This window comes from Crinia signifera, chromosome 3, assembly GCF_055691185.1.
Source record: "Crinia signifera chromosome 3, ASM5569118v1, whole genome shotgun sequence".
In the NCBI taxonomy this organism is placed as follows: Eukaryota; Metazoa; Chordata; class Amphibia; order Anura; family Myobatrachidae; genus Crinia; species Crinia signifera.
This window is the reverse complement of record NC_139219.1, coordinates 155,716,031-155,737,444: the sequence shown is the minus strand read 5'-3', so window position 1 is coordinate 155,737,444 and position 21,414 is coordinate 155,716,031. Positions and strand designations below refer to the sequence as shown.

At 47.2% G+C, this 21,414-nt stretch overlaps 1 protein-coding gene across 1 annotated transcript in view; it reads left to right on the top strand.

The window, feature by feature from the left end:
- The first annotated feature begins 14,003 nt into the window (after positions 1–14,003).
- Positions 14,004–21,414, top strand: part of CLVS2 (clavesin 2) — a 65,169-nt gene continuing 57,758 nt past the window's right edge. Inside the window, exon 1 of the mRNA XM_083176783.1 lies at positions 14,004–15,450. Within this exon, the coding sequence (XP_083032909.1) occupies positions 15,062–15,450 (389 nt within the window). The 5' untranslated portion in view covers positions 14,004–15,061. The remainder of the gene's footprint in view (positions 15,451–21,414) is intronic.

The window sequence follows — 21,414 nt, the reverse complement described above, 5'->3', positions numbered from 1 at the left end:
TATAACCTTGGCAATATGTATCCTTAGATATATCATTTAATGTAACCCATCACATAAACGCACGCCTACCGCCATGCACGCTGAAGCCGCTCAGTCCCGGGTGACGTCACCCGAAAGCGACCGGCAGCCATAGTAACACTGTAATACCGGGTGACGTCACCCGGAAAGGACTGGTGGCCATATTGACTGTGGGCACTGGGCAGGCAGGAGTTGATGGCTGTGGCCGCGGGCACTAACCGATGTGGTAGCGTGGTCCGAGGCACGTGGCCCAGCCAGGGAAAAGCGGTGGCCCAAACAGGGAAAAAGCAGCCAAATCAGTACCGGCCCACTAGGAAATGGCCCGGTTTCCCGGCGGGCCAATCCGCCCCTGACCCTATGGATTCTACTGGAGAAGAGTACTGAAGGGCTATGGGGATGTACGTAAGTATGGGCCTTATTCTGGTTCACTCTCAGAGGCAAATTCCTTTTCAAATGGAAAAAACCATGTGCACTGAAAGTGGGGCAGATGTAACTTGTGCATAGAGAATTAGAATTGGGTGGGGTTTTACTTCAAAGTGAGATCTATATTGCAGTGTAAAAATAAAGCAGTCAGCATTTTCCCTGCACAGAAACAAAATAACTAACCCAAATCTAATTCTCTCTGCACATGTTACATCTGCTCCGCCTTCAGTGCACATGGTTTTGTCCATCTGAGAAGGAATTTACCTCTGAGAGTGAACCAGAAGCGCCGTCGGAAAGGGGACGCACGCGCGCGCATCTCGTGCGCGCGCGTCCCCTTTCGCAGGCAGATGGTGGCTGGCGGGGGATGGCGGCTGCCGATTCTGCCGCCATCCCCTGCAAAGATAACGCCAGCTCCCTCTGTAAGTGTGCATGAGTGTGTAATAAAACTATACTTTCCCAGTGTGTGTGTGTGTACTGTGTTTATTGTAATAATTGTTTTACAGGATGAACTACAGGTACCAGCAGGCCCTTTAATGCCCCACATGCTGGTACTTGTGATTCGATCAGTACTAGCATGTGGGGAAAGCTTGCTGGTACCTGTAGTTCCACAGGTACATTACAATATTATTATTTTTAAACATTAATGCTATGAACTAGGCACCCATCGTCCAGGGGTGCCGGGCCTAGCACCAGGCTTCAAAGCAGACCCAGGAATATATATATTATATTCCAGTGGTGTGGGGGGGTTTCTAAAACAAACTTGTGCTTTTGTATTTGCATGATAGGTGTATTGGTTTCACTTAATGGGGCCTACTAGATATTAGTAGTAGTTTGTAAGGGCCCCCTACTTAGTAACTGATGGCAATAAATGTATGTAAAACATATTAATTAGTCTTAGAGCTGAAGGGGGCCCATCTTTACTGTCTGAGACAAAATGCTCTGCTCCTGGACCTTCCTCTTAATGTATGGTTACCCTCATCTGTGTTGTAATAGTTAAATTGCTAAGAAAGGTTCTTCAACACAGGTGATGGACATTATAAATTAAGAGGGCAGTGCAGGAGCAGAGCATTGTGTTTCTCCAGGAGAGGGTCATGTTGTAGGTATGCTATGGTAGATACATCGTTGCTTATCTCCATTGTCCCCCTCCACCAGGTCAGTGGAGTTCAAAATCAGGGTACATAGACTTCGGGGAAATTAACTAATGTAAGCCACTTTGGACAATCTGCAATTTGGCTGAATATTAACAGAATCGGGAGAGTTTAGGTCTGAGAATTTGGCTTATTTACAAAGCTTCCAAATTTAAGGTTTGTATATTCTGATGGTGTAGTGATTTGTATTTGGCTGCTGAGTTTACTGCCAGCCAAATATGGCCTTCCCTGAAGTATTGCATGCATTATTCAGATATGTGCAATGCTTCTATGTGTAAAATTAAATAAAAGGTTAAAAAGTAAGAAAAAAACTAAACTACCTGGTGTACCCCCTTCTGAGCATAACCAGCCCAATGCTCTTTGAGACTGAGCTAATTGAAAAAAATACAGCACCAGGCTCTTGGAATAGTATTGGATCCAAAAATATGGGGGACAAAAGAAATAAGATTCCTCCATATTTTTAAAACCAGCAGTCAGTAAGGTAATGCCACAGCCAGGGGAAACTTTTATATAGTGGGGACCCCCCCCCCAATAAAGGCTGAAGTGCAGGGGGCTATCCCTGATACCCCTGGGTACAGGGTGCTGGGTTTACAGCTAAACCACTACTAAGTTAAAAACACATACCCCATAAGAGTATAACTTTATAAAACATACATGCCGACATACTAACACACACACACACACATGCTTATCTATGTTGACACGTGGCAGTGATCCCTTAAGGTGCATACACACTGTACAATTTTTTTGACCAATTTCTTTGAAAGACATTTCCCTTGAGCCCGGTGTTCTGGACGAAAGATGTTGATGAAAGATATTGATGACAGACAAAAGATCTTGCAACAGTTTATAGGCTCTTTTGAAAGATATCCAAATTGAGCTGCATGTACAGTTGACGAACAACCTTGATAAACAACTGGCGGGTATGCGCATAATCATTTGTCGTTTGTCACAAACGCACTGAAAGATATTTTGAACAACTTTGTTCAGATTTGCCGAAAGGAACGGAATGGGTTAAAAAAGTTGGTCGACCAACAATCAAGGTTGTTCGTCATCTGTACATGCAGCTCAATTTGGATATCTTTCAAAAAGAGCCTATAAACTGTAGCAAGATCTTTTGTCTGTCGTCAATATCTTTCATCAACATCTTTCGTCCAGAACACCGGGCTCAAGGGAAATGTCTTTCAAAGAAATTGGTCAACAAAAATTGTACAGTGTGTATGCACCTCAAAGGCTTGTCCTAAGGACAAGTCGGCCTAATGTCGGCCCCGACTTCCACTGAGCTCCCCCGGATGTGCCATTTTTTACATGTGATAAATCGGGAGAATAGGAAACAGCCTATTCAAAAGACTGGGCGAGCAGGGCGGTCGTTGATTGGCTGAGCTCTCGGCCAATCAGCGGCTGCCCAGTCTTTTGAATAGGCTGTTTCCTATTCTCCCGTTCGCCGCTACCCGGACTCTGTTATGCGCCGTGCGCTCCCCGCTCCCTGCCTGCCGCTACCTCTCCAGTCCACCTGCTAGCCCAATACCCCTCCTGCAGCTGGACCAGACCCCGCTCCCCGCCACCTCTCCTGCCGCTAACTGACTGCCCCCTCTGCATCACCCACGGACCGGACCCTGCTCTCCAATCCCCACTCCCCCAGACCAGCTCAATGCCGGCTGCACATAAGATTTATCGGTACTCTTTACTTAGAAGGGCGCCCATCTCGGCCATCTCGGGCATTGAATGCACTAAAAAATCAGGTGCGATGCGACAGACGAGATGCCCGAGATTTCCCATAGGGAACAATGTTAAATGTCTCAATTGACCCGATTTTCCTGTTCAATGCCTCAATTGACCCAATTTTTCCATAGGAAACAATGTTAAATGGGCCACAGAGGCCAAATAGGCACCCTGAAGTGTATAATGGGCACCCGAATTGTTAACGCCACCCCACGATCAACGTCAACCCAAAGCGTGGCGAGCGCAGCGAGCCCGCGAGGGGCGGCGGTACGCGTCCTACGACCTTTTCATACCCCCACTATCCACGTCGGCGTGGAGTTGAGAATAGAAAGTGTGGCGAGCGCAGCGAGCCACCGAGCCCCGCGAGGGGACGCGGATACCTTCACAGGTATCCGCGTCCCCTCGCGGGCTTCACAGCTGTCCGCGTACCCTCGCGGGGCTCGCTGCGCTCGCCACGCTTCGGGCTCGGTGGCTCGCTGCGCTCGCCACACTTTCTATTCTCAACTCCACGCCGACGTGGATAGTGGGGGTATGAAAAGGTCGTAGGACGCGTACCGCCGCCCCTCGCGGGCTCGCTGCGCTCGCCACGCATCGGGTTGACGTTGATCGTGGGGTGGCGTTAACAATTCGGGTGGCCATTATACACTTCAGGGTGCCTATTTGGCCTCTGTGGCCCATTTAACCTTGTTTCCTATCGAAAAATCGGGTCAATTGAGGCATTGAACAGGAAAATTGGGTCAATTGAGACATTTAACATTGTTCCCTATGGGAAATCTCGGGCATCTCGTCGGTTGATCGCACCCGATTTTTTAGTGCATTCAATGCCCGAGATGCCCGAGATTTTTTACTAACGATGCCCACGATCAAAATCGTGGGCGCCCTTCTAAGTAAAGAGTACCGATTTATCTTATATGCAGACTGTCCGACATCCAGATCTGATCTGATGCGCAGACCGCGCATCGGATCATATCGGATGTCATACCCTACGCAATTTGGGAAATTTCACCCAATTTTTCGGCCCAATCCTCCAGAATCGGGTGAAATCGGGCCTTAATCGCGTAGTGTGTGGGGGCCTTAAGTCTTGTCTTGTCTTTTACCTGTGTAAAAAACAAAAAAAGTATTCAGCTAAATTCAGTGTAGATCGGTCCTCTTCATTCCCTGTAGGCATTAAAGGGGTTATAATAAAAAACCCGCAAAAATCCCAAACCAAAGGATCAGAAGCTCGGATCAGAGCCCTTGTATTCATGGCTGATTTGGGGTGATTTGGAGATATACAGGGTCATTCAGTAAGGATCCCAAAATCCTTCTGTTGACAAATTCTGCATAAACACCCCCCACTGAGACAGGAATAGGGAAACTGACCATCACTTCTACTGATTCACAGATAGGGGCCAGTGTATCTTTATTTACTTAATTGCTGTGTGAGCTATTTGTGTGTGTTTTTTTTGCCATGGGGGACTATGTGCATTTTATTTCCCCGTGCAGGTCAATGTGTGTGTTTTTGCCCATGGGATACTAATGGTATGGCATGGCAGATTTAAACTCTTGTTTGGTGAGTAGGTAAAATAATTCACAATACGGAAATTGTTTTAATGATAATGTCAAACAAAGGTGCTCTGATAAGTTTACATTCAGTTCTAGCCTGGTTTTACTATTTATTAGGAAAAGGTATAATTGCTGTCATTCTGCAATTTTCCATACCTAAAGGTATGAGGAGTTCGCGATAGTAGGTCATGCCCCCTAATTTCGGACGAGTGCCTTCGGCACGTGCAGATGTCCCTTCTCCTCTGCCTCCAGTGTTGGGAGGTATGTATGTGGCATATTGGACATTGCAGTGTCTGGGGCATTGCGGTATGTGGCATAATGTTTCAGGGGCATTACAATGCCAACAAAAATGTAAAACCCCATGTCGACCTTTTGATTTTTGACCTTCCCCATGTCGACCAAATGCTTATATCAACATAATGACCCCCTTGATCTAACCCATATCGACCTTCAGTTATGTTGACCTTGCTGCATGTCGACCTTCAGTCATGCCAGACCTCATGCATGTCGACCTAGTGGTGTCGACCTAATGCTTGTAGACCTACTGTAGTTAATGTAATGATCCCATTCCATGTAAAAGGAGTTGCCTATGCCTCACAGCACTGAGGTCATGGGTTTAATTCCCACCATGGCCCTAACTGTGCAGAGTTTGTATATTCTCCCCGTACTTGCGTGGGTTTCCTCCGGGTACTCCGGTTTCCTCCCACAATTCAAAAATATACTGGTGGGCTAATTGTCTGCCAACAAATTATCCCTAGAATGTCTATGTGTGCGTGTACATGTGGTAGGGAATATACTGTAGATTGTAAGCTCCACTGGGGCAGGGACTGATGTGAATGTTCAAATATTATCTTTGTAAAGCACTGCGTAATATGTATGCGCTATATAAGAAACTGTTAATAATAATAATAATAATAATAATAATAATAATAATGGAATAAGCATGCCTCGATCAGCCTGTTTCTATTGCACAATTAAAATATGTTTTGGGTTATCATTCGATGGTGATTGAGTTGCGTATGGATTTGCAGCTGATCATTGATCGGTGTGATTTTCGTACAGGGTGGGTTTTTACTCCTTTATTCAGGACAATATGCAACTGGTGTTCTTTCGCACGGAGACTGATGTTTTGTTACTGCGCATGAAGATTTCTGCGCATGTGCATATGCATGGTGCATGCACCCACTGTGAATACACAGATCGCTGGGTGCATGCACCCAGGACAGCTGGCAGTGCCAGTAGCATATGTGAACACTCAGCGTTTTATGGGCGTTCCCATCACCAGATGTCAGCTGCCCTCCCATTTCCCTCGGAGCGTGCACGCAAATGTAAAGGTGCCTCGGACTCTTACATATGACAGGGTATTGTCTAATCGCTGTGCCCAACTATCCCCCCACAAATGACATAACTCTCTTGTTGGATAAAATTGGCCACAGCAGCCATCTTTATTGAAACAATACAATTTTAAACAATAATCCAAAAACATTCCCACGGAAGGTGGTCCCCGAGGCCCTCAATAAATATATATCCACACCTCTAAGCACTTCCAGGAGCTCTTACCCCCAGCCGATAGCGATTGGCTCGAGGGCACCAATTGTACACACCCAGTGCTCATTAATTAACCTCACCCAGGGGAGTCCAGCCCCCTCATGGGGCCCTCCCCGCCGCATAATTAAGCCTCAATGCCACCAACCTCGAGGACCCCCCTCCGCACAGGCCACTGTGACAAAAAGACATCCTATCAAATATTCCACCTAAACTATAAAAAATAGGGAAGGGTGGGTGGGAGCTGTTGAGAAAATCTCCCAGTGACCCCTATTTCCTGCCTGAACCCTGCTTATATACCCCTCCAACACCCCGTTAAGCCCCTCCCCCTATGACCCTCTCCTTAAGCACTCCTCCTATGACAAACTGCTAGTCAGCTCCCTACAAACCCTGTCAGGGGAGCCTACCCCCAGGCTTTGCCTCCAGTCCGGCTCCTACATGACAGGGTATTGTCTAATCGCTGTGCCCAACTATCCCCCCACAAATGACATAACTCTCTTGTTGGATAAAATTGGCCACAGCAGCCATCTTTATTGAAACAATACAATTTTAAACAATAATCCAAAAACATTCCCACGGAAGGTGGTCCCCGAGGCCCTCAATAAATATATATCCACACCTCTAAGCACTTCCAGGAGCTCTTACCCCCAGCCGATAGCGATTGGCTCGAGGGCACCAATTGTACACACCCAGTGCTCATTAATTAACCTCACCCAGGGGAGTCCAGCCCCCTCATGGGGCCCTCCCCGCCGCATAATTAAGCCTCAATGCCACCAACCTCGAGGACCCCCCTCCGCCACAAAGCACGAGGTTAAACCCTTAACCCCGTGCGCCCCCCCCACATCCGGAACGCTGTTTCTATTCCCTCTTGTAGTCCCAAAGACCAAACATCTATCCCCACAGCATTCAGGTGCACACCGTCACCTCTCCAAAATGCCCCGGCACCAGACTCAAGTTCCCTGTGCCTCACCACAACAGCCCCGTTCCTGGCCATAAAACGCCCAATCGCCCTGTTAACTTTAATCCGTGCCTTATTGAGCTTGTCAGCCGACCTCGCATCCCTCCAATAATGGCGTGGCACGATGTCTGACCAAACCGTGATTAATTCCGGAAACATTGCCCATAACCGTAGGAGATCAAACTTGATATCCCGTATCAACTCCCTAAATGGTCTGCTCCCAAGGTCATTCCCGCCCACATGCAGAACTAATATGTCGGGAACCCTATCGAGCCGAACAAAACGGTGAAATTCCTGCAGCACTCCACTCCATACCATACCGCGTTTTCCCAGCCAGCGAACCACTGCCTCCTCTCTATCCAAACCCAGCTGGCGGCCGTTCGGTCTGACATCAGCCCGTAAAGCTCCCCAAAAGACATATGAATGTCCTAAAATCCAAATCAGGCATGGAGGCTGCCCTAAAACAGAAAAAACACGGTCAACCTCAACAATCCCCTAAACGAACATAAGACCGAAAGCGAGACGATTCCCACCGCCCAATACGCTTAATCAACTCATCCCCAAATCCCATTCTAGCAGCCTCAGTTGCGGCCCTAATGCGGAAAAAGTGACCCGCGTATTCCTCCCCCTTGAGGCCCAACGTCCGCAGGACTGCTCGAAACACACTTGTGAACTGAAACCGTGATAAAAAGGATCCATTCGCATGCATCAGCAAAGGATCCCTTTCCCTGCCCACTCTGACCTCCTTAAATATCCTCAGCCGTGCCACCGGGCACATATCTGAGCCTGGTACAGAGAAGAGAACTACCTTCTTCCCCCTCCCTAACTGATCCGTCTTAGACCTCCTCACCACTAGCTCCACCCTATCCGAGTATAAATCCACATCCTCTCCTAACAAACCTCCCGGCCTGGACACGCTTGGACTAACGAGCTCCCCAATCCGCAGTGCCCCAAAGAAGGCAAGCGAAAAAGCTACCCCAAACAACCTTTCCTCGAAATTGGAACTACAGACCTCCCCTAACTTCATGCCCATATTCTGTAACAACTGGAAAGACACCGGCCTTCTCTGATCCTGTACGACATGACCTCTCCTCCAACCTTTTAAAGCCTGCGCAATCAGGAAATTCTTAGTGACGTCAGGCCTGCCGCCTGCACGAAACCCAAAAGCCAAGCCCGCCATGCAGCGCGCGATTTTTGCCACTGACCAACCAATCTCCTTACAATGGCCTATATATAGCAAGACAGCCAACTCGTCATCATCCTCCTTCAGACCTACTACCTCACGCCATTCTAACCAGCTCCGCCATTCCTGATTGTATGCCGACCATGTATTCGGGGCCAAGGATTCCCTGATGAGCTGATCGACTACCCGTCCAGCAGAGCCCAGAGCCGACTCGGGAACCCGGTCCCCTCCCCGTCCGCCTCTGGTGCCAACTCCCGAAAACGCTCCCACTGTGAACGAGATAAAGCATCCGCAATGCCGTTAGAGACACCGGGAACGTGCCTAGCCACAACCCACAAATTCAAAGCCAGACATTCCAATACCAACTGCTGCAAAATAGTGACCACTGACGGTGAAGATGCCGACAATTGGTTAATAGCCATGACAACCCCCAAATTATCGCAGTGAAAACAAATCTTCCTATTGCGGAATAGCTCCCCCCAAACCACTACTGCTACCAAGATAGGAAACAACTCCAACAACGCCAAGTTTTTAACCATGCCTCTCTGCACCCAAGACTCCGGCCACCGGCCTACACACCAATGTCCCTGGCAATATGCCCCGAACCCACCACTCCCGGCCGCGTCTGTGAAAAGGTCTAGCTCAGTAGCGACGCATGTGTCAGACATCCACAAAGCTCTGCCGTTAAAAGCTTCCAAAAAGGTTGCCCACACCCGCAAGTCCCCTTTCAACTCACTCCCTAATCTGACAAAATGATGAGGAAGAACCACCCCTGCTGTCGCTGCTGCCAGCCTCCTGCTGAAAATGCGGCCCATAGGCATAATGCGACACGCAAAATTCAATTTGCCCAGCAAGGATTGCAATTCCCGCAATCTAATCTTCTTCAACAGCAATGCCCTCCCTACCTCGGCCTTCAAACCCAGCAATTTCTCCTCGGGCAAGCGGCACTCCATATTCTCGGTATCAATGACAATACCCAAAAAACTGATCACAGTCGCAGGGCCCTCCGTCTTACCTGGAGCAAGCGGGACCCCAAAGTCTGCCGACACCCTTTCAACAGTCCTCAACAATAAGTCACATACTCCGGTCCCCCCAGGACCGATACATAAGAAGTCATCTAGGTAATGAATAACTGAACTACACCCAGAGACATCCTTAACCACCCACTCCAAAAAAGAACTAAAGGCCTCAAAATAAGCACATGACAAAGAACAACCCATCGGTAAACAACGATCAACAAAAAATTCCCCGTCCCAACAACAACCCAACAAACGCAAACTGGTTGGGTGAACCGGCAGCAAACGGAATGCCGATTCAATATCCGTCTTTGCCAATCTGGCCCCTTTCCCAAACCGCTTCACCCACTGAACAGCCGCGTCAAACAATGTATAAACCACCGAGCATATGTCAGGGTCAATGCCATCATTGACCGACGCCCCTTTTGGAAAAGATAAATGGTGTATAAGACGAAACTTGTTCGCCTCCTTTTTTGGCACCACCCCCAATGGAGAGACTATCAAATCTGGCCATGGTGCCGACCCAAAAGGTCCAGCCATACGACCCAGCTGCACCTCCTTACGCAGTTTATCCTGCACCACCTCTGGATGCTCCCTTGCAGACTTCAAATTCCTCCTCAAGCCCCCTGAAACCTGCACGTCGGAAGGTATCTTAAAACCTTCCCTAAACCCCTCCTCCAACAACACGGCTGTCTGCTGGTCAGGATACCTACGCAGATAGCCCAGCATCCTTTCCAGCCGAACCGGTGTCTCCCCCTTTTGAATTACCGTCCCGTGACTTCCCTCTGAAGCATTTATTTGCACCATGGGTCCCTCCACACGAGGAACATTCATGTTTAAATTTGCATTTTGCCCCAAAACGACATGACCCGTCATTAAAGGCAAAGCAGAGTCCCTTCTGCATGGCCGTCCCATTTGTGGCCTCCCTCGGCCCCCCCCGTCCCCACGAAAGGGCTGCCCACTTTTTGTGGGAGCCGTCACCTTTAACCATAAAGCAATATCCTTATGGTCCCAACGTATGTTAGGGCGAACAGCCTTCCTCTGCCTAAACTGCTCATCATACCTGAGCCAAGCCAAGCCCCCATACACACGGTATGCCTCTCCTATCGCATCCATGTAACAAAACAAGCCTGAACAATTGTCAGGTGCCTTCTCCCCAATCACACTGGCTAAAATAGCAAATGCTTGGAGCCAGTTCGTGAATGACCGCGGTATCAGCTGATACCGCCGCCGTTCCTCCTCCTCCTTCTTCTCCTCCTTACGGGGCCTATCCAGATTAAAACGCTCTAAAGGGAGCAATGAAAATATATCAACGTATTCCCCTTTCCAAATCTTCTCCCTCACCTCCTGCTTCAGGTGGGCCCCCAATGGCCCCTCAAAGCATACATACACCTCCCCTTTTGCAGTGTCACTGAGCCTACCACTCTCCTCCTGCGTCCCAACACTGCCCCCTTCTGCCCCTGCACTACTGCTACTTTGCTCACCGCCGGGTACCGGCACCCCGCTGCTCACCGGCACCCCACTGCTAACCGGCACCCCACTGCTAACCGGCACACTATTACTGACTGGCACACTAATGGTAGCTGGTGTGCCCGAATTCTGCGGCGCCCATGCTGCCGCCGGGGACGGCCCCGCCCTCTGCCGCAAACCCACCAACCAATCTGCAAAACCACTCAATAATTCAGTAAAGCCCCTACTCATTTCCCCTTGGAGGGCTAACCCTCCCCCCCCCTGACTCTGTGCTAAAGCATTAACAGACATAGAGACAGACTCACCAGGCTGCCTGGGGGCTGTGAACCCAGCAGCCGCAGGTCCAGTGTCCTGACGAGACCCAGCCAATGAAGAGGGACCAGGTATTTCTCCATCATCTGCTGACGCTGTCATCTCTCTTCTCCTGTCCTCCCGACCCTCAGGTATAGCACCAGCCGGCGTGACCTCGTTGGAGGCGGAGCCAGCAGTGGGTCTCTCGCTCCGTGTACCAGGCCTGCGGTCCTCAGCCTGTACTTCTGCCCCCCTGGCACGACTCACCCCGCGCTGGGCAGCAGCATGCCCCGCATGCCCCGCCGCTCCAGGTCCAGTACCACGCACCGCCGGATCTTCTTGCACGTGGGGGGGGTCCCCCCCGCGCGGAGGGTTCCGCCTGCTGGTTGGATTCCTCCCAGACCTGGTCCTGCGGGCGGAAGGTGCCCGGCCCGCAGCCTGGCCTGGAGGGTCCCTGACGGGGCTCCTTGAACGGCGCTGAACCCTGGGGGACACAGATGGGCTGAAGCGCTCCGGAGGCCTGGACCTCCGAGGCCGTGCGCCCGCTGGAGCAGCCTCCTGCGTTGCTGCTCCCAGTCCCCCCAGCAGACCTGACATCTGCTGCTGCAGCCACTCAGCCCCTCTGGTGCCTGCTGCCTCCCTGAGGGCAGCCAGCGCCGCAGATACCTCAGCATCAGCGTTTGGGGAAGCCATGGGAGATGCAGTGCTGCTTAGCTGTTGAGGGATTCTCCCAGTGACCCCTATTTCCTGCCTGAACCCTGCTTATATACCCCTCCAACACCCCGTTAAGCCCCTCCCCCTATGACCCTCTCCTTAAGCACTCCTCCTATGACAAACTGCTAGTCAGCTCCCTACAAACCCTGTCAGGGGAGCCTACCCCCAGGCTTTGCCTCCTGTCCGGCTCCTACATTATGTGGGTGTTCATGCTTCATGTTCCTGCATGCTGCAAATGGATGTCGATGTAAAACATCCATTCGCAGCTATTGCTAAGGAACGTGCCTTGAGAATGGTGGGCCGGCATGCCACCATCTACAAGGTGGGGTTAGGTTGACTGACAAGGATGCGTATACGCATCCAAGCAAATCAAGCAGAATAACCCCCTCTGTCTGGTTGTTGACTATCTGATTGCAGGGCTCTGCTAAATCACTCAGGACTAAATAGCCAACATAGTTTCAAATAAAGACACCTGTATATAGGTTAGTGTTGGCTACAGTTTGTGTAAAACATAAGTTCAATGGCCTCCTACCCTCCAGCATTCTGCAGGAGACTCCCTGAAATAGCAGCAATCTCCCTCTCTCCCTCATTAGTCTATCAATCTCCCTCATTTCACCTAGCCATCATTACACTGTTACATTTTTTTGGGAAAAAAGGAATGTGAGACAGATACATTTACATTGAATCATCAGCACCATTTCCCAGCAGTTTAGCAAGTATAGTATCTCTTACTAACTGCATTGCGGCTCATCTACATTTGGAGTAATTTTAAAAGACTACATTTGAAATAATTTGGAGTCATTTTAAAAGCGTGGGGGCCCCTAGAAGATACACCCCACGCTTCTAGGGGCCCCGTTCACAATCTCTTTTCACAATCTCTCCATATATGGGTGGAGCATGACACGCCTCCTCAATGGGGCGCTATGCAAAATTCTACTACCAACTATAATCTCCCTGAAACTAGTTTTCAAAGTAGGCAAGTATGTTCCACTTTGGATTGTGTTTGTCAGTGGAACTGTGAGTGGTTTCTGTATGTTAGTAGAAAGTGTCCCTTTAAAGTTTCAAAATGAGTGGCATAGATGGGATGAATCATATTATTATTTTCATTTGATCCCGAATGCTGATGAACTTGAAGGCATTCAGGGTCCTGTTTTAATATACTGGAGTTTTGGCCTTTTATATACTGTATGTATATATTAGTATAGGACAGAAGTATTGTATGACAATTGTTTGCTATATAGAAATTTACTAAAGGAAATTTGTAAAAAATAGGTGTATTTCTATCCAGAAATACACTTATTTTTGACATTTACTATCCCGAAAATACGGCAATTCATATTCGTATTGATAGCACATCAATACGAATACGAATTGCCGTATTTTCAGAATAGTAAATGTAAAAAATAAGTGTATTTCTGGATACAAATACACCTATTTTTTTTACAAATTTCCTTTAGTAAATTTCCCCCATAATGTCACAGTATATATACTTTCTGACATAATTTGTGAATGGGGCATTTGATCTTTTGCTCTATTGCTGTTATTTCAAATATATTACATATACTGAATTTAAAAAAATACAAGTTGTAATTTAGGTCTCTATATTGTTTTTTAGGTATATGTATTATACAACTGTATAAATGGAATGGAAAAAAATATTTCTGTGTATTATAATTCTTCAAATAAAACTTCAAAGAAAGTATTATCTATAAAGTATAAATGTATCAAAGGGCATCAGGCATGTATCTGTACATCCTGCGAGCCTTCTGGTGGGCTTGGACCAGTTTAGGGAGGGGTTGTGCCTTGGTGCCACAAAGGAGAGGACAGCAGGTGCAGAATTAAATAAGGATCAGTAACAAAGACTGTGAGTGGCATGTTGGGGGGAGATAAGAAGAGGGAGGATGCTGCATACTGCTGAGCTGTACGGGGAAGCAGGCAGCTGGAGTCCCTGCTAGAGCTACAAGCAGCAGAGGTACTAGCTGCATAGTATTGGATCAGCCAAGGCTGACGTCACCCACCCTCCAGCAGCAGCAGGACCAGAAGTGATTGAATGCACAAAACAGACGGGCAGCCTCTCATCTCATTGCCATCCTAACCACAGCAACTGCAAGGCAAGAACACAAGCTACAAAGACAGACTGTACACTTTAGGGCTTTCTGATTTCTAGCTGGATTCTTAGAAACAGACATCAAATCATCTGATGGTGCATGAGAAGAATAAGGATGGAGAGGAATTGCTAGACCATCCCTTTTACCTTATTGCCTAGGAAGGTACAGTTATCATCATTACAGAATCAGCTGCAGTAGCCACATGTATGTGGGACCCCAGCCTCCACCCAAATCTTCACATTGTCCAGTGATTTTGTGTGTGTGTGTCTGCTGTGGGGTTAGCATTTGTGTCACAGGAAGAGCTACTGCAGGTTGCTGCATTATTCAAGGTTTGTGAGTGAAGATGAGAAGTATGCAGCTATATATTTATATTGCAGCAATCCTGTAACCACCAAGGATAATAACCCCAAACCTGGCACAGGATTTATGTGAGCATTAAAACCTATAGCTGATAACAATCACTGACTGTGGTTACCGGGCTTACGACACATGAGCACTGAAATAACAGACCAAGACAGCTTTAGTTTTATGTATATCCAAAAACAGGGATTCATACAAGAAAATAATGGACTATTGGCTTTGTGCTATAAGTGAGCTGGAATATACGCTGTAAGATCATGGGCAAGATGCTTGGAATACCCAATGCTCCTGGTTACTAGTATTGCCTCCTGCTTCCTGGGGGCGCTATTTTTTTCCTCTTCACTTCTAATCCCTAATCCCGGAGGATACGGGAGCACGAAAGGGTTATAATTTGTTCTAAAATATATCAGTGTATCAGTGTTTTTACTCAAGTGAAGGAACCTTAAGTTTTCTTTGTATTTTTAGTATTGGTACATACCAGTGTTCTACATTTTTACTGGGTAACAATTTGAAATCAGGGCCTCTCAGGAATATAAGGATTTTTTTCTTGTCCAGTCAACATGACTCACTTGCAGGCTGGCCTGTCTCCTGAGACACTAGAGAAAGCTCGCTTGGAGTTGAATGAGAACCCAGACACCTTGCACCAGGATATCCAGGAGGTAAGGGACATGGTTATCACACGGCCAGATATTGGTTTCCTCAGGACAGATGATGCTTTCATTTTGAGGTTTTTGAGGGCGAGGAAATTTAACCACTTTGAGGCTTTCCGCCTGTTGGCCCAATACTTTGAATACCGCCAACAGAACCTGGATATGTTCAAGAACTTTAAGGCCACTGATCCAAGCATAAAGCAAGGTCTCAAGGATGGATTCCCTGGAGTACTCTCTAATCTTGACCACTTTGGCAGGAAGATTTTGGTATTGTTTGCTGCCAACTGGGACCAGAGCAGGTAAATATGGGCTTAATGTTAGACCGATATGACAATAGTAAAATTCAATTTTTCGTATATTCCAAAGTATAAATGTAAGGTGTTATACACAACATAGGTACAGTATTTCCTATTGAATGTATCATAACGCAACATTTCTTCAATTTCTAGATATCTTTCTATCTTGCGATCAGCTCCTAACTGCCATTTTACAGGCTGTGTTTGAAAAATGAGTTAGAAGCTGGTTGGCTGCTACTTTATCTCTCCCCACATCATCTCTACCCAATGTATGATATATCTTTCCTATGTATTAGACAGATATGGTACTGTGCTTTATAAGAAGTACATTTTATCACTATATTATCAACAACAGTATAACAATCTTAAATGCAAGACAAATAAAACCAGCATTGAGATGCAGAGTGCGTTGTTTCAATAGGGCTACATCTCTTTCCTTGAAATTGATTCTAAGATTTCATTAAAATGCAGATCTTTGTTCTCAGAGTTACGTAACAACTACCAGATATTGATTTTTGTTCTATTTAAATTAGGACCAATTTCTATACAAATCTAGATGCTTCTGCAGTGGGTGTATGTCCAAGCAAACAGTGGAAGCAAACAGTGGTGTGTTAATACTAACATTGTTTGTCTGTGCAGTGTCCTGTCTACTCATCTGTGTATGCAAAAATACATACAATTACAAACACACATTACAGCTCCTGTGTATAGGTTAACATTGACTCAACAACAATTATGGTAGGTAATTCACCACCTTATATCTTATACACTGCACACAATTATTTTATTTGCCAGCGGTTGTTGCTTTATTATAAGCCAAAATGATGACCTGCAGTAGTGAAAGAGATTGAGTGACTGCAGCTTGTAGCCATCAAATTATACTGCCTTAAAGAAAGTACAGTGACAGTAAGTGTGGGATGTACCAAGGTGCCCATACACTAGTAAGATTTATCTTCAGATCTGGCTGGTTGGAACAAAAACATGGTTATGGATGAGTGACAGTTTGTCAGTTTTCCAGCATTTCCAAGCAAATGGTCAACTGTCATTTGCTCTCATCCATAACCATGTTTTTGTTCCAACCAGCCAGATGTGAAGACAAATCTTTGTGTGTATGGCCTAAGTGTGGGATGTACCAACCTTACAGTGACAGTAAGTGTGGGATGTACAAACCTTGCAGTGACAGTAAGTGTGGGATGTACCAACTTTACAGTGACAGTAAAGGTGGCCATACACATGCAGATTTATCTTCAGATCTGACTGGTTGGAACAAAAACATGGTTATGGATAAGAGCAAATGACAGTTGACCATTTGCTTGGAAATGCTGAAAAACTGACAAACTATAACTCAGATATTACTAGGTTTTTGTTCCAACCAGCCAGATATGAAGATCAATCTGCAAGTGTATGGGCACCTTTAGTGTGGGATGTACCAACCTTACAGAGACAGTAACTGTGGGATGTACCAACCTTGCATGATACATCCCGCCACTTACCATGTAGATACTAATCACATGTTCTAACTTTGCCTTGGCTGCTGGTCCCTGGACTATAGGATATATGACCCGGGAGTCCATCTGCACATACGCAAAAGGACGCGACAGCCGCAGGGGGTTCTGGGAGGGAACCAATCTTGAAAGATGCCCATAGGCTTCTATTGGGTAACAACAGCTTTTGCTGGCATTACCCCCTGCATTGTAATTGGATTGCTGGGACTTCGTAAATACGGCAAATGCGGTAAAAAGAGGAAAATTTTTAGATAGAAATGTAAATACTGAATAAGGAAGGCTCACAAATAAAGACTAGCAATCATCTAATACATTATAGTAGACAGAATATGGTTAGACAAGAAAGATGATCATTATAAAAAGCAGGATGGAAGTATACAAGAGACATATGACAGTAGTATACAAAATTCTATATGTATAGATTTGCAACAAGACAGATACAGTATTAACCTCATGTGTATATATATCTGCATATACTGTATCAGGGGCAGGGATGTATGACAGTTATTTGAGAATGTATTTCAAATTAGTCTTCAACCCAGAAGAGCTTACAGTCTATACTCTCTATCACATGCACATAAGCCAGTTATCCCAGGGTTGCCTACTTTTGAAAAGTCATTTCAGGGAGAAAAGTAATAGCCAGGGGGCAGGCACTGCGTCACCAGGGGGTGGGCCCTGCGTCACCAGGGGGCGGGCCTTGTGTCGCAAGGGGACCAGGAAAGCGTGAAAAAAATATATGAACAACTCCCTTATCCAAAATGCTCGTAATCCCAAGCATTTCAGATAAGGGATACTCAACCTGTATAAATATCTGCACACCTTTCACATGTCAAAACTCTCTTGCCCTTAGGACAGTGGTTCCCAAATTTTGTGCCCAGGCTCCTTGGGGTGGCTTGAGGCACTTACAGGCATACTTGTCTACTCTACCAGAATGCATGGGAGGCTCCTGAAAAATAGATCCCCCTTCTGGCAAACCTCCCGCATTTACCTGCTAAATATCTGATGTTTTATGGGGGAACTGGTACATACAGAACATGACATAATATGTAATTTGCATACTTTACCATAAAGTAGGCATAGAGCAACCCACAACCCACCTGGACAATTCATGGGACACTACTGTTGGTCGCATAGTATATGCATACAGTAGCTTTGCTGCGCGTCACGTACCTGCCAGCCAGCAGGGAGCAGCCACCGCCCAGCAGCCCACACAGACAGAAAGCAGCATCCAGCCCAGCCCCGCAGCCTCCAGACTAGCAAGAGTCACTGGGCAGCACTAACTGGTCTCCAGTGAAAGTTGAGGATCTCGCCCTGTGCACGGCAGGCACTCCCCGCTTGCTATCCGCTTCTTCCTGCCTCTGCCACGTCACACCGGTGGCATCATCTGCCTCAGTCATCGCATCAGCTACCTAGTGAGTACACACGCGGAAGCTGTGGGAGAAAGGGGTGCTCTTCCGGGAGTCCGTGAGATGTCCCAGAATTCGGGGAGTCTCACGGACATTCCGAGAGAGTCGGCAACCCTGAGTTATCCTAACAATCTGCCTGAATCAGATCTGGACGCAAGGGCCAATATTTACACAAGTGTAGTAATTGTTTTCCACCAAAGTCACACTGCACACAGACATTTTTTTTAATGCCAAAGTTAGTGACAGGTAACCAGCATTTGGGAGAGGTAACAGGGCGTGGTCAGATAAACAGGGGATTGTCAGGACCATTGAAAAACTGCTTCATGGGTGTGCTTAAATTTACTCTTGTGATCATCCCCTGCAGCATGATGGCTGCCTAGTCGCTGTGCAGCTCGGCGGGCATGTGATCCCTGCAAGTGATGTCTAAATGCTCTCAATGTAATGTGTATAATGTCTCAATGGAATGTATGTAATGCCCCCCCCCCCCCCCCCATTTTATCCCTGCTTGATGCTGCACTGTAATCCACTAAAAATTCGCAAGCATACATGGCCGATAAAGTTTATTCTATTCTATTCTATGAGAGCTCTCTGCTCAGGTAAGCTGTAGAGTTGGAGACAGGTCACACTAACTCAGAGGCTTTGTGGTTGCCCAAACTGAGCCAGTGTTACCAATATTTGCGATGTTGTACTTTATCAGATGTATATGAGAAGGCGGCAGTGAGCATCCTTATGCTTGGGTAAGTTTTGTAGACATTTGTATATTTTGGTCAGGATGCAGGGGTAGATTTATGAAGTGGCGCTGTGGGCTAAATACGCTATCCCCGTGCGCTGAAGCAGGGGATAGCGCATCTCCTGATATATTATAACTGCGGTGCGGGTGTTCTAACGGCGGCGATGGGAGGGCGGGGACATAGCGCATGTACTATTTCTAGTACAGCGCTCACCAGTGAAACCTAATTTATGAACGTCAGCATCGCTGACCGTTCCATCGCCTGCAGCCGTCGACTTCAACAGCTGCAAACAGCGATGCCCTATGCCTACAGCAGGGACAGTGCTGTCTCTGCTGCTGGCTCTGGGCTGTAGCGAGATCCCGCGCATGCGCAGTGAGCCAGCCGGGGGAGAAGCAGACTGTGCGTCAGTGTTAACTGACGCGCTGTCAGCTGGAGGGGACATCACCGGAGGGGGGAGTTAACGCTCCCCCGCTTCGGCGGCAAGATCTTAGTAGATCTTGTCGGTGTCCCCTCCTGCTTCCCCTCGCTTATGAGGCGAAGCAGGAACTGTTATAGCGGCGCTCTTAGCGCCGCTATAATAAATCTACCCCTCTGTTATCTGGGTTATTACCGCATTTTGGTATTATCTTACCGCATCACTCACCACCCAGCACAGAGCTGGGAGCTGTTATACAGTCCTTTGTTAGTGCAATACTTGGGTAATATTAAGCCTGTGGTTTCCTGTTAATATTCCGGGGGTGCAGCCTGTGGTGTCCTGTTATTATACATTTTACGATGCGATGTTACTTATGGGCCAGTGCTCTGGACTTGCCCCCTGGCTAAAAGTTGCCAGCCAGCCCCTGGGAGGAAGTGGGCCCTGCAGCAGCAGCAGCAGCCAGGCAGGAGAAGGAGGCAGAGCATATGCGATTAGTATTGATGCAGTAGCTGGCGGAGGGGGGTGGTGAGGGGCGGTGGATGTTAGTGCAGCTCTGATGGCAATTGCATCTGTATCTTAACCAGGCATAATGGGGCAGATGTATTAATCCTTAAAAAGAGATAAATGTGAGAGAGATAAAAAAAGAGTGATAAATGTCCAGCCAATCAGCCCCAAACTGCCGTTTCCAAACACACCCTATTATGTGACAGTTAGGAGCTTATTGGTTGGACATCTATTACTCTTTATCTCCCTCACATTTATCTCTTTTTAAGGCTTAATCTGCACCATTGTATTTGGAGTGTAGAAGAAAAGTACCGGTACTTGTGAGTTATCCGGACGCCCGATTTCAAAATCGGGTCGGATCGGGCACATCGCATCGCATCGCATGCGACCATCGGATGCGATGCGATGCGATGCGATGACCCGATTTTTCCATAGGAATCAATGTTAAAATGGACTGAGTCCATTTTAACATGGAATTCAATGGGAAAAAGGGGTCCTTTTCATACCCCTACTATCCAAGTGGGCATGGAGTTGGATATAAACCTGTGGCGAGCGTAGCGAGCCACCGAGCCCGAAGCGTGGCGAGCGTAGCGAGCCCCGCGAGGGGACACGGAATACCGTCCCCTCGCGGGGCTCGCTTCGCTCGCCACGCTTCGGGCTCGGTGGCTCGCTACGCTCGCCACAGGTTTATATCCAACTCCATGCCCACTTGGATAGTAGGGGTATGAAAAGGACCCCTTTTTCCATAGGAATCATTTTAACATTGATTCCTATGGAAAAATCGGGTCATCGCATCCGATGGTCGCATGCGATGCGATGCGATGCGATGCGATATCGCATCGCATCGCATCTGATTGTATGCCTTAACTTAAGGCATACAATCAAAAAAATCGGGCGTCCAGATAACTCACAAGTACCAAAGTACCCAATTAAAAGCCACATGAAAATGACTGCCAAACTGGTTTGCAAAACATAATAATTTGGCTGCATTACAAATGACAGTTAAAGCAATTGTTTCAGACTTTTTTTATTGTGAACCAATAGACTCTAAAAGTAAATCCATCATTCATTATTTGGCTGCAGCATTTTTTAAAAGGAAGTACTGTAAGTATTCAACTCCAGTGCTGTAGACTCTCCAAGTGTACACAGAAGAAATCAGGTGTAGCCACTGCCAGGCACATCCTAGCTTCAGACAATCGCACTCGCAAGTCACTTTTTATGGATAGCTTGCACATGGAAGAGCAAATGCGTTTATTTGCACCTGCAATTCATAAACATTGCATTGTTCAATTGTGGGTATGAAGTCACAGCCCAGCACACTCAGTTGTACTCACAATGCATTTGCACATGTGTATGCATTCGCAGATGAACACTGCTACAGTACATCTGTATTGCCCTAACAGTTG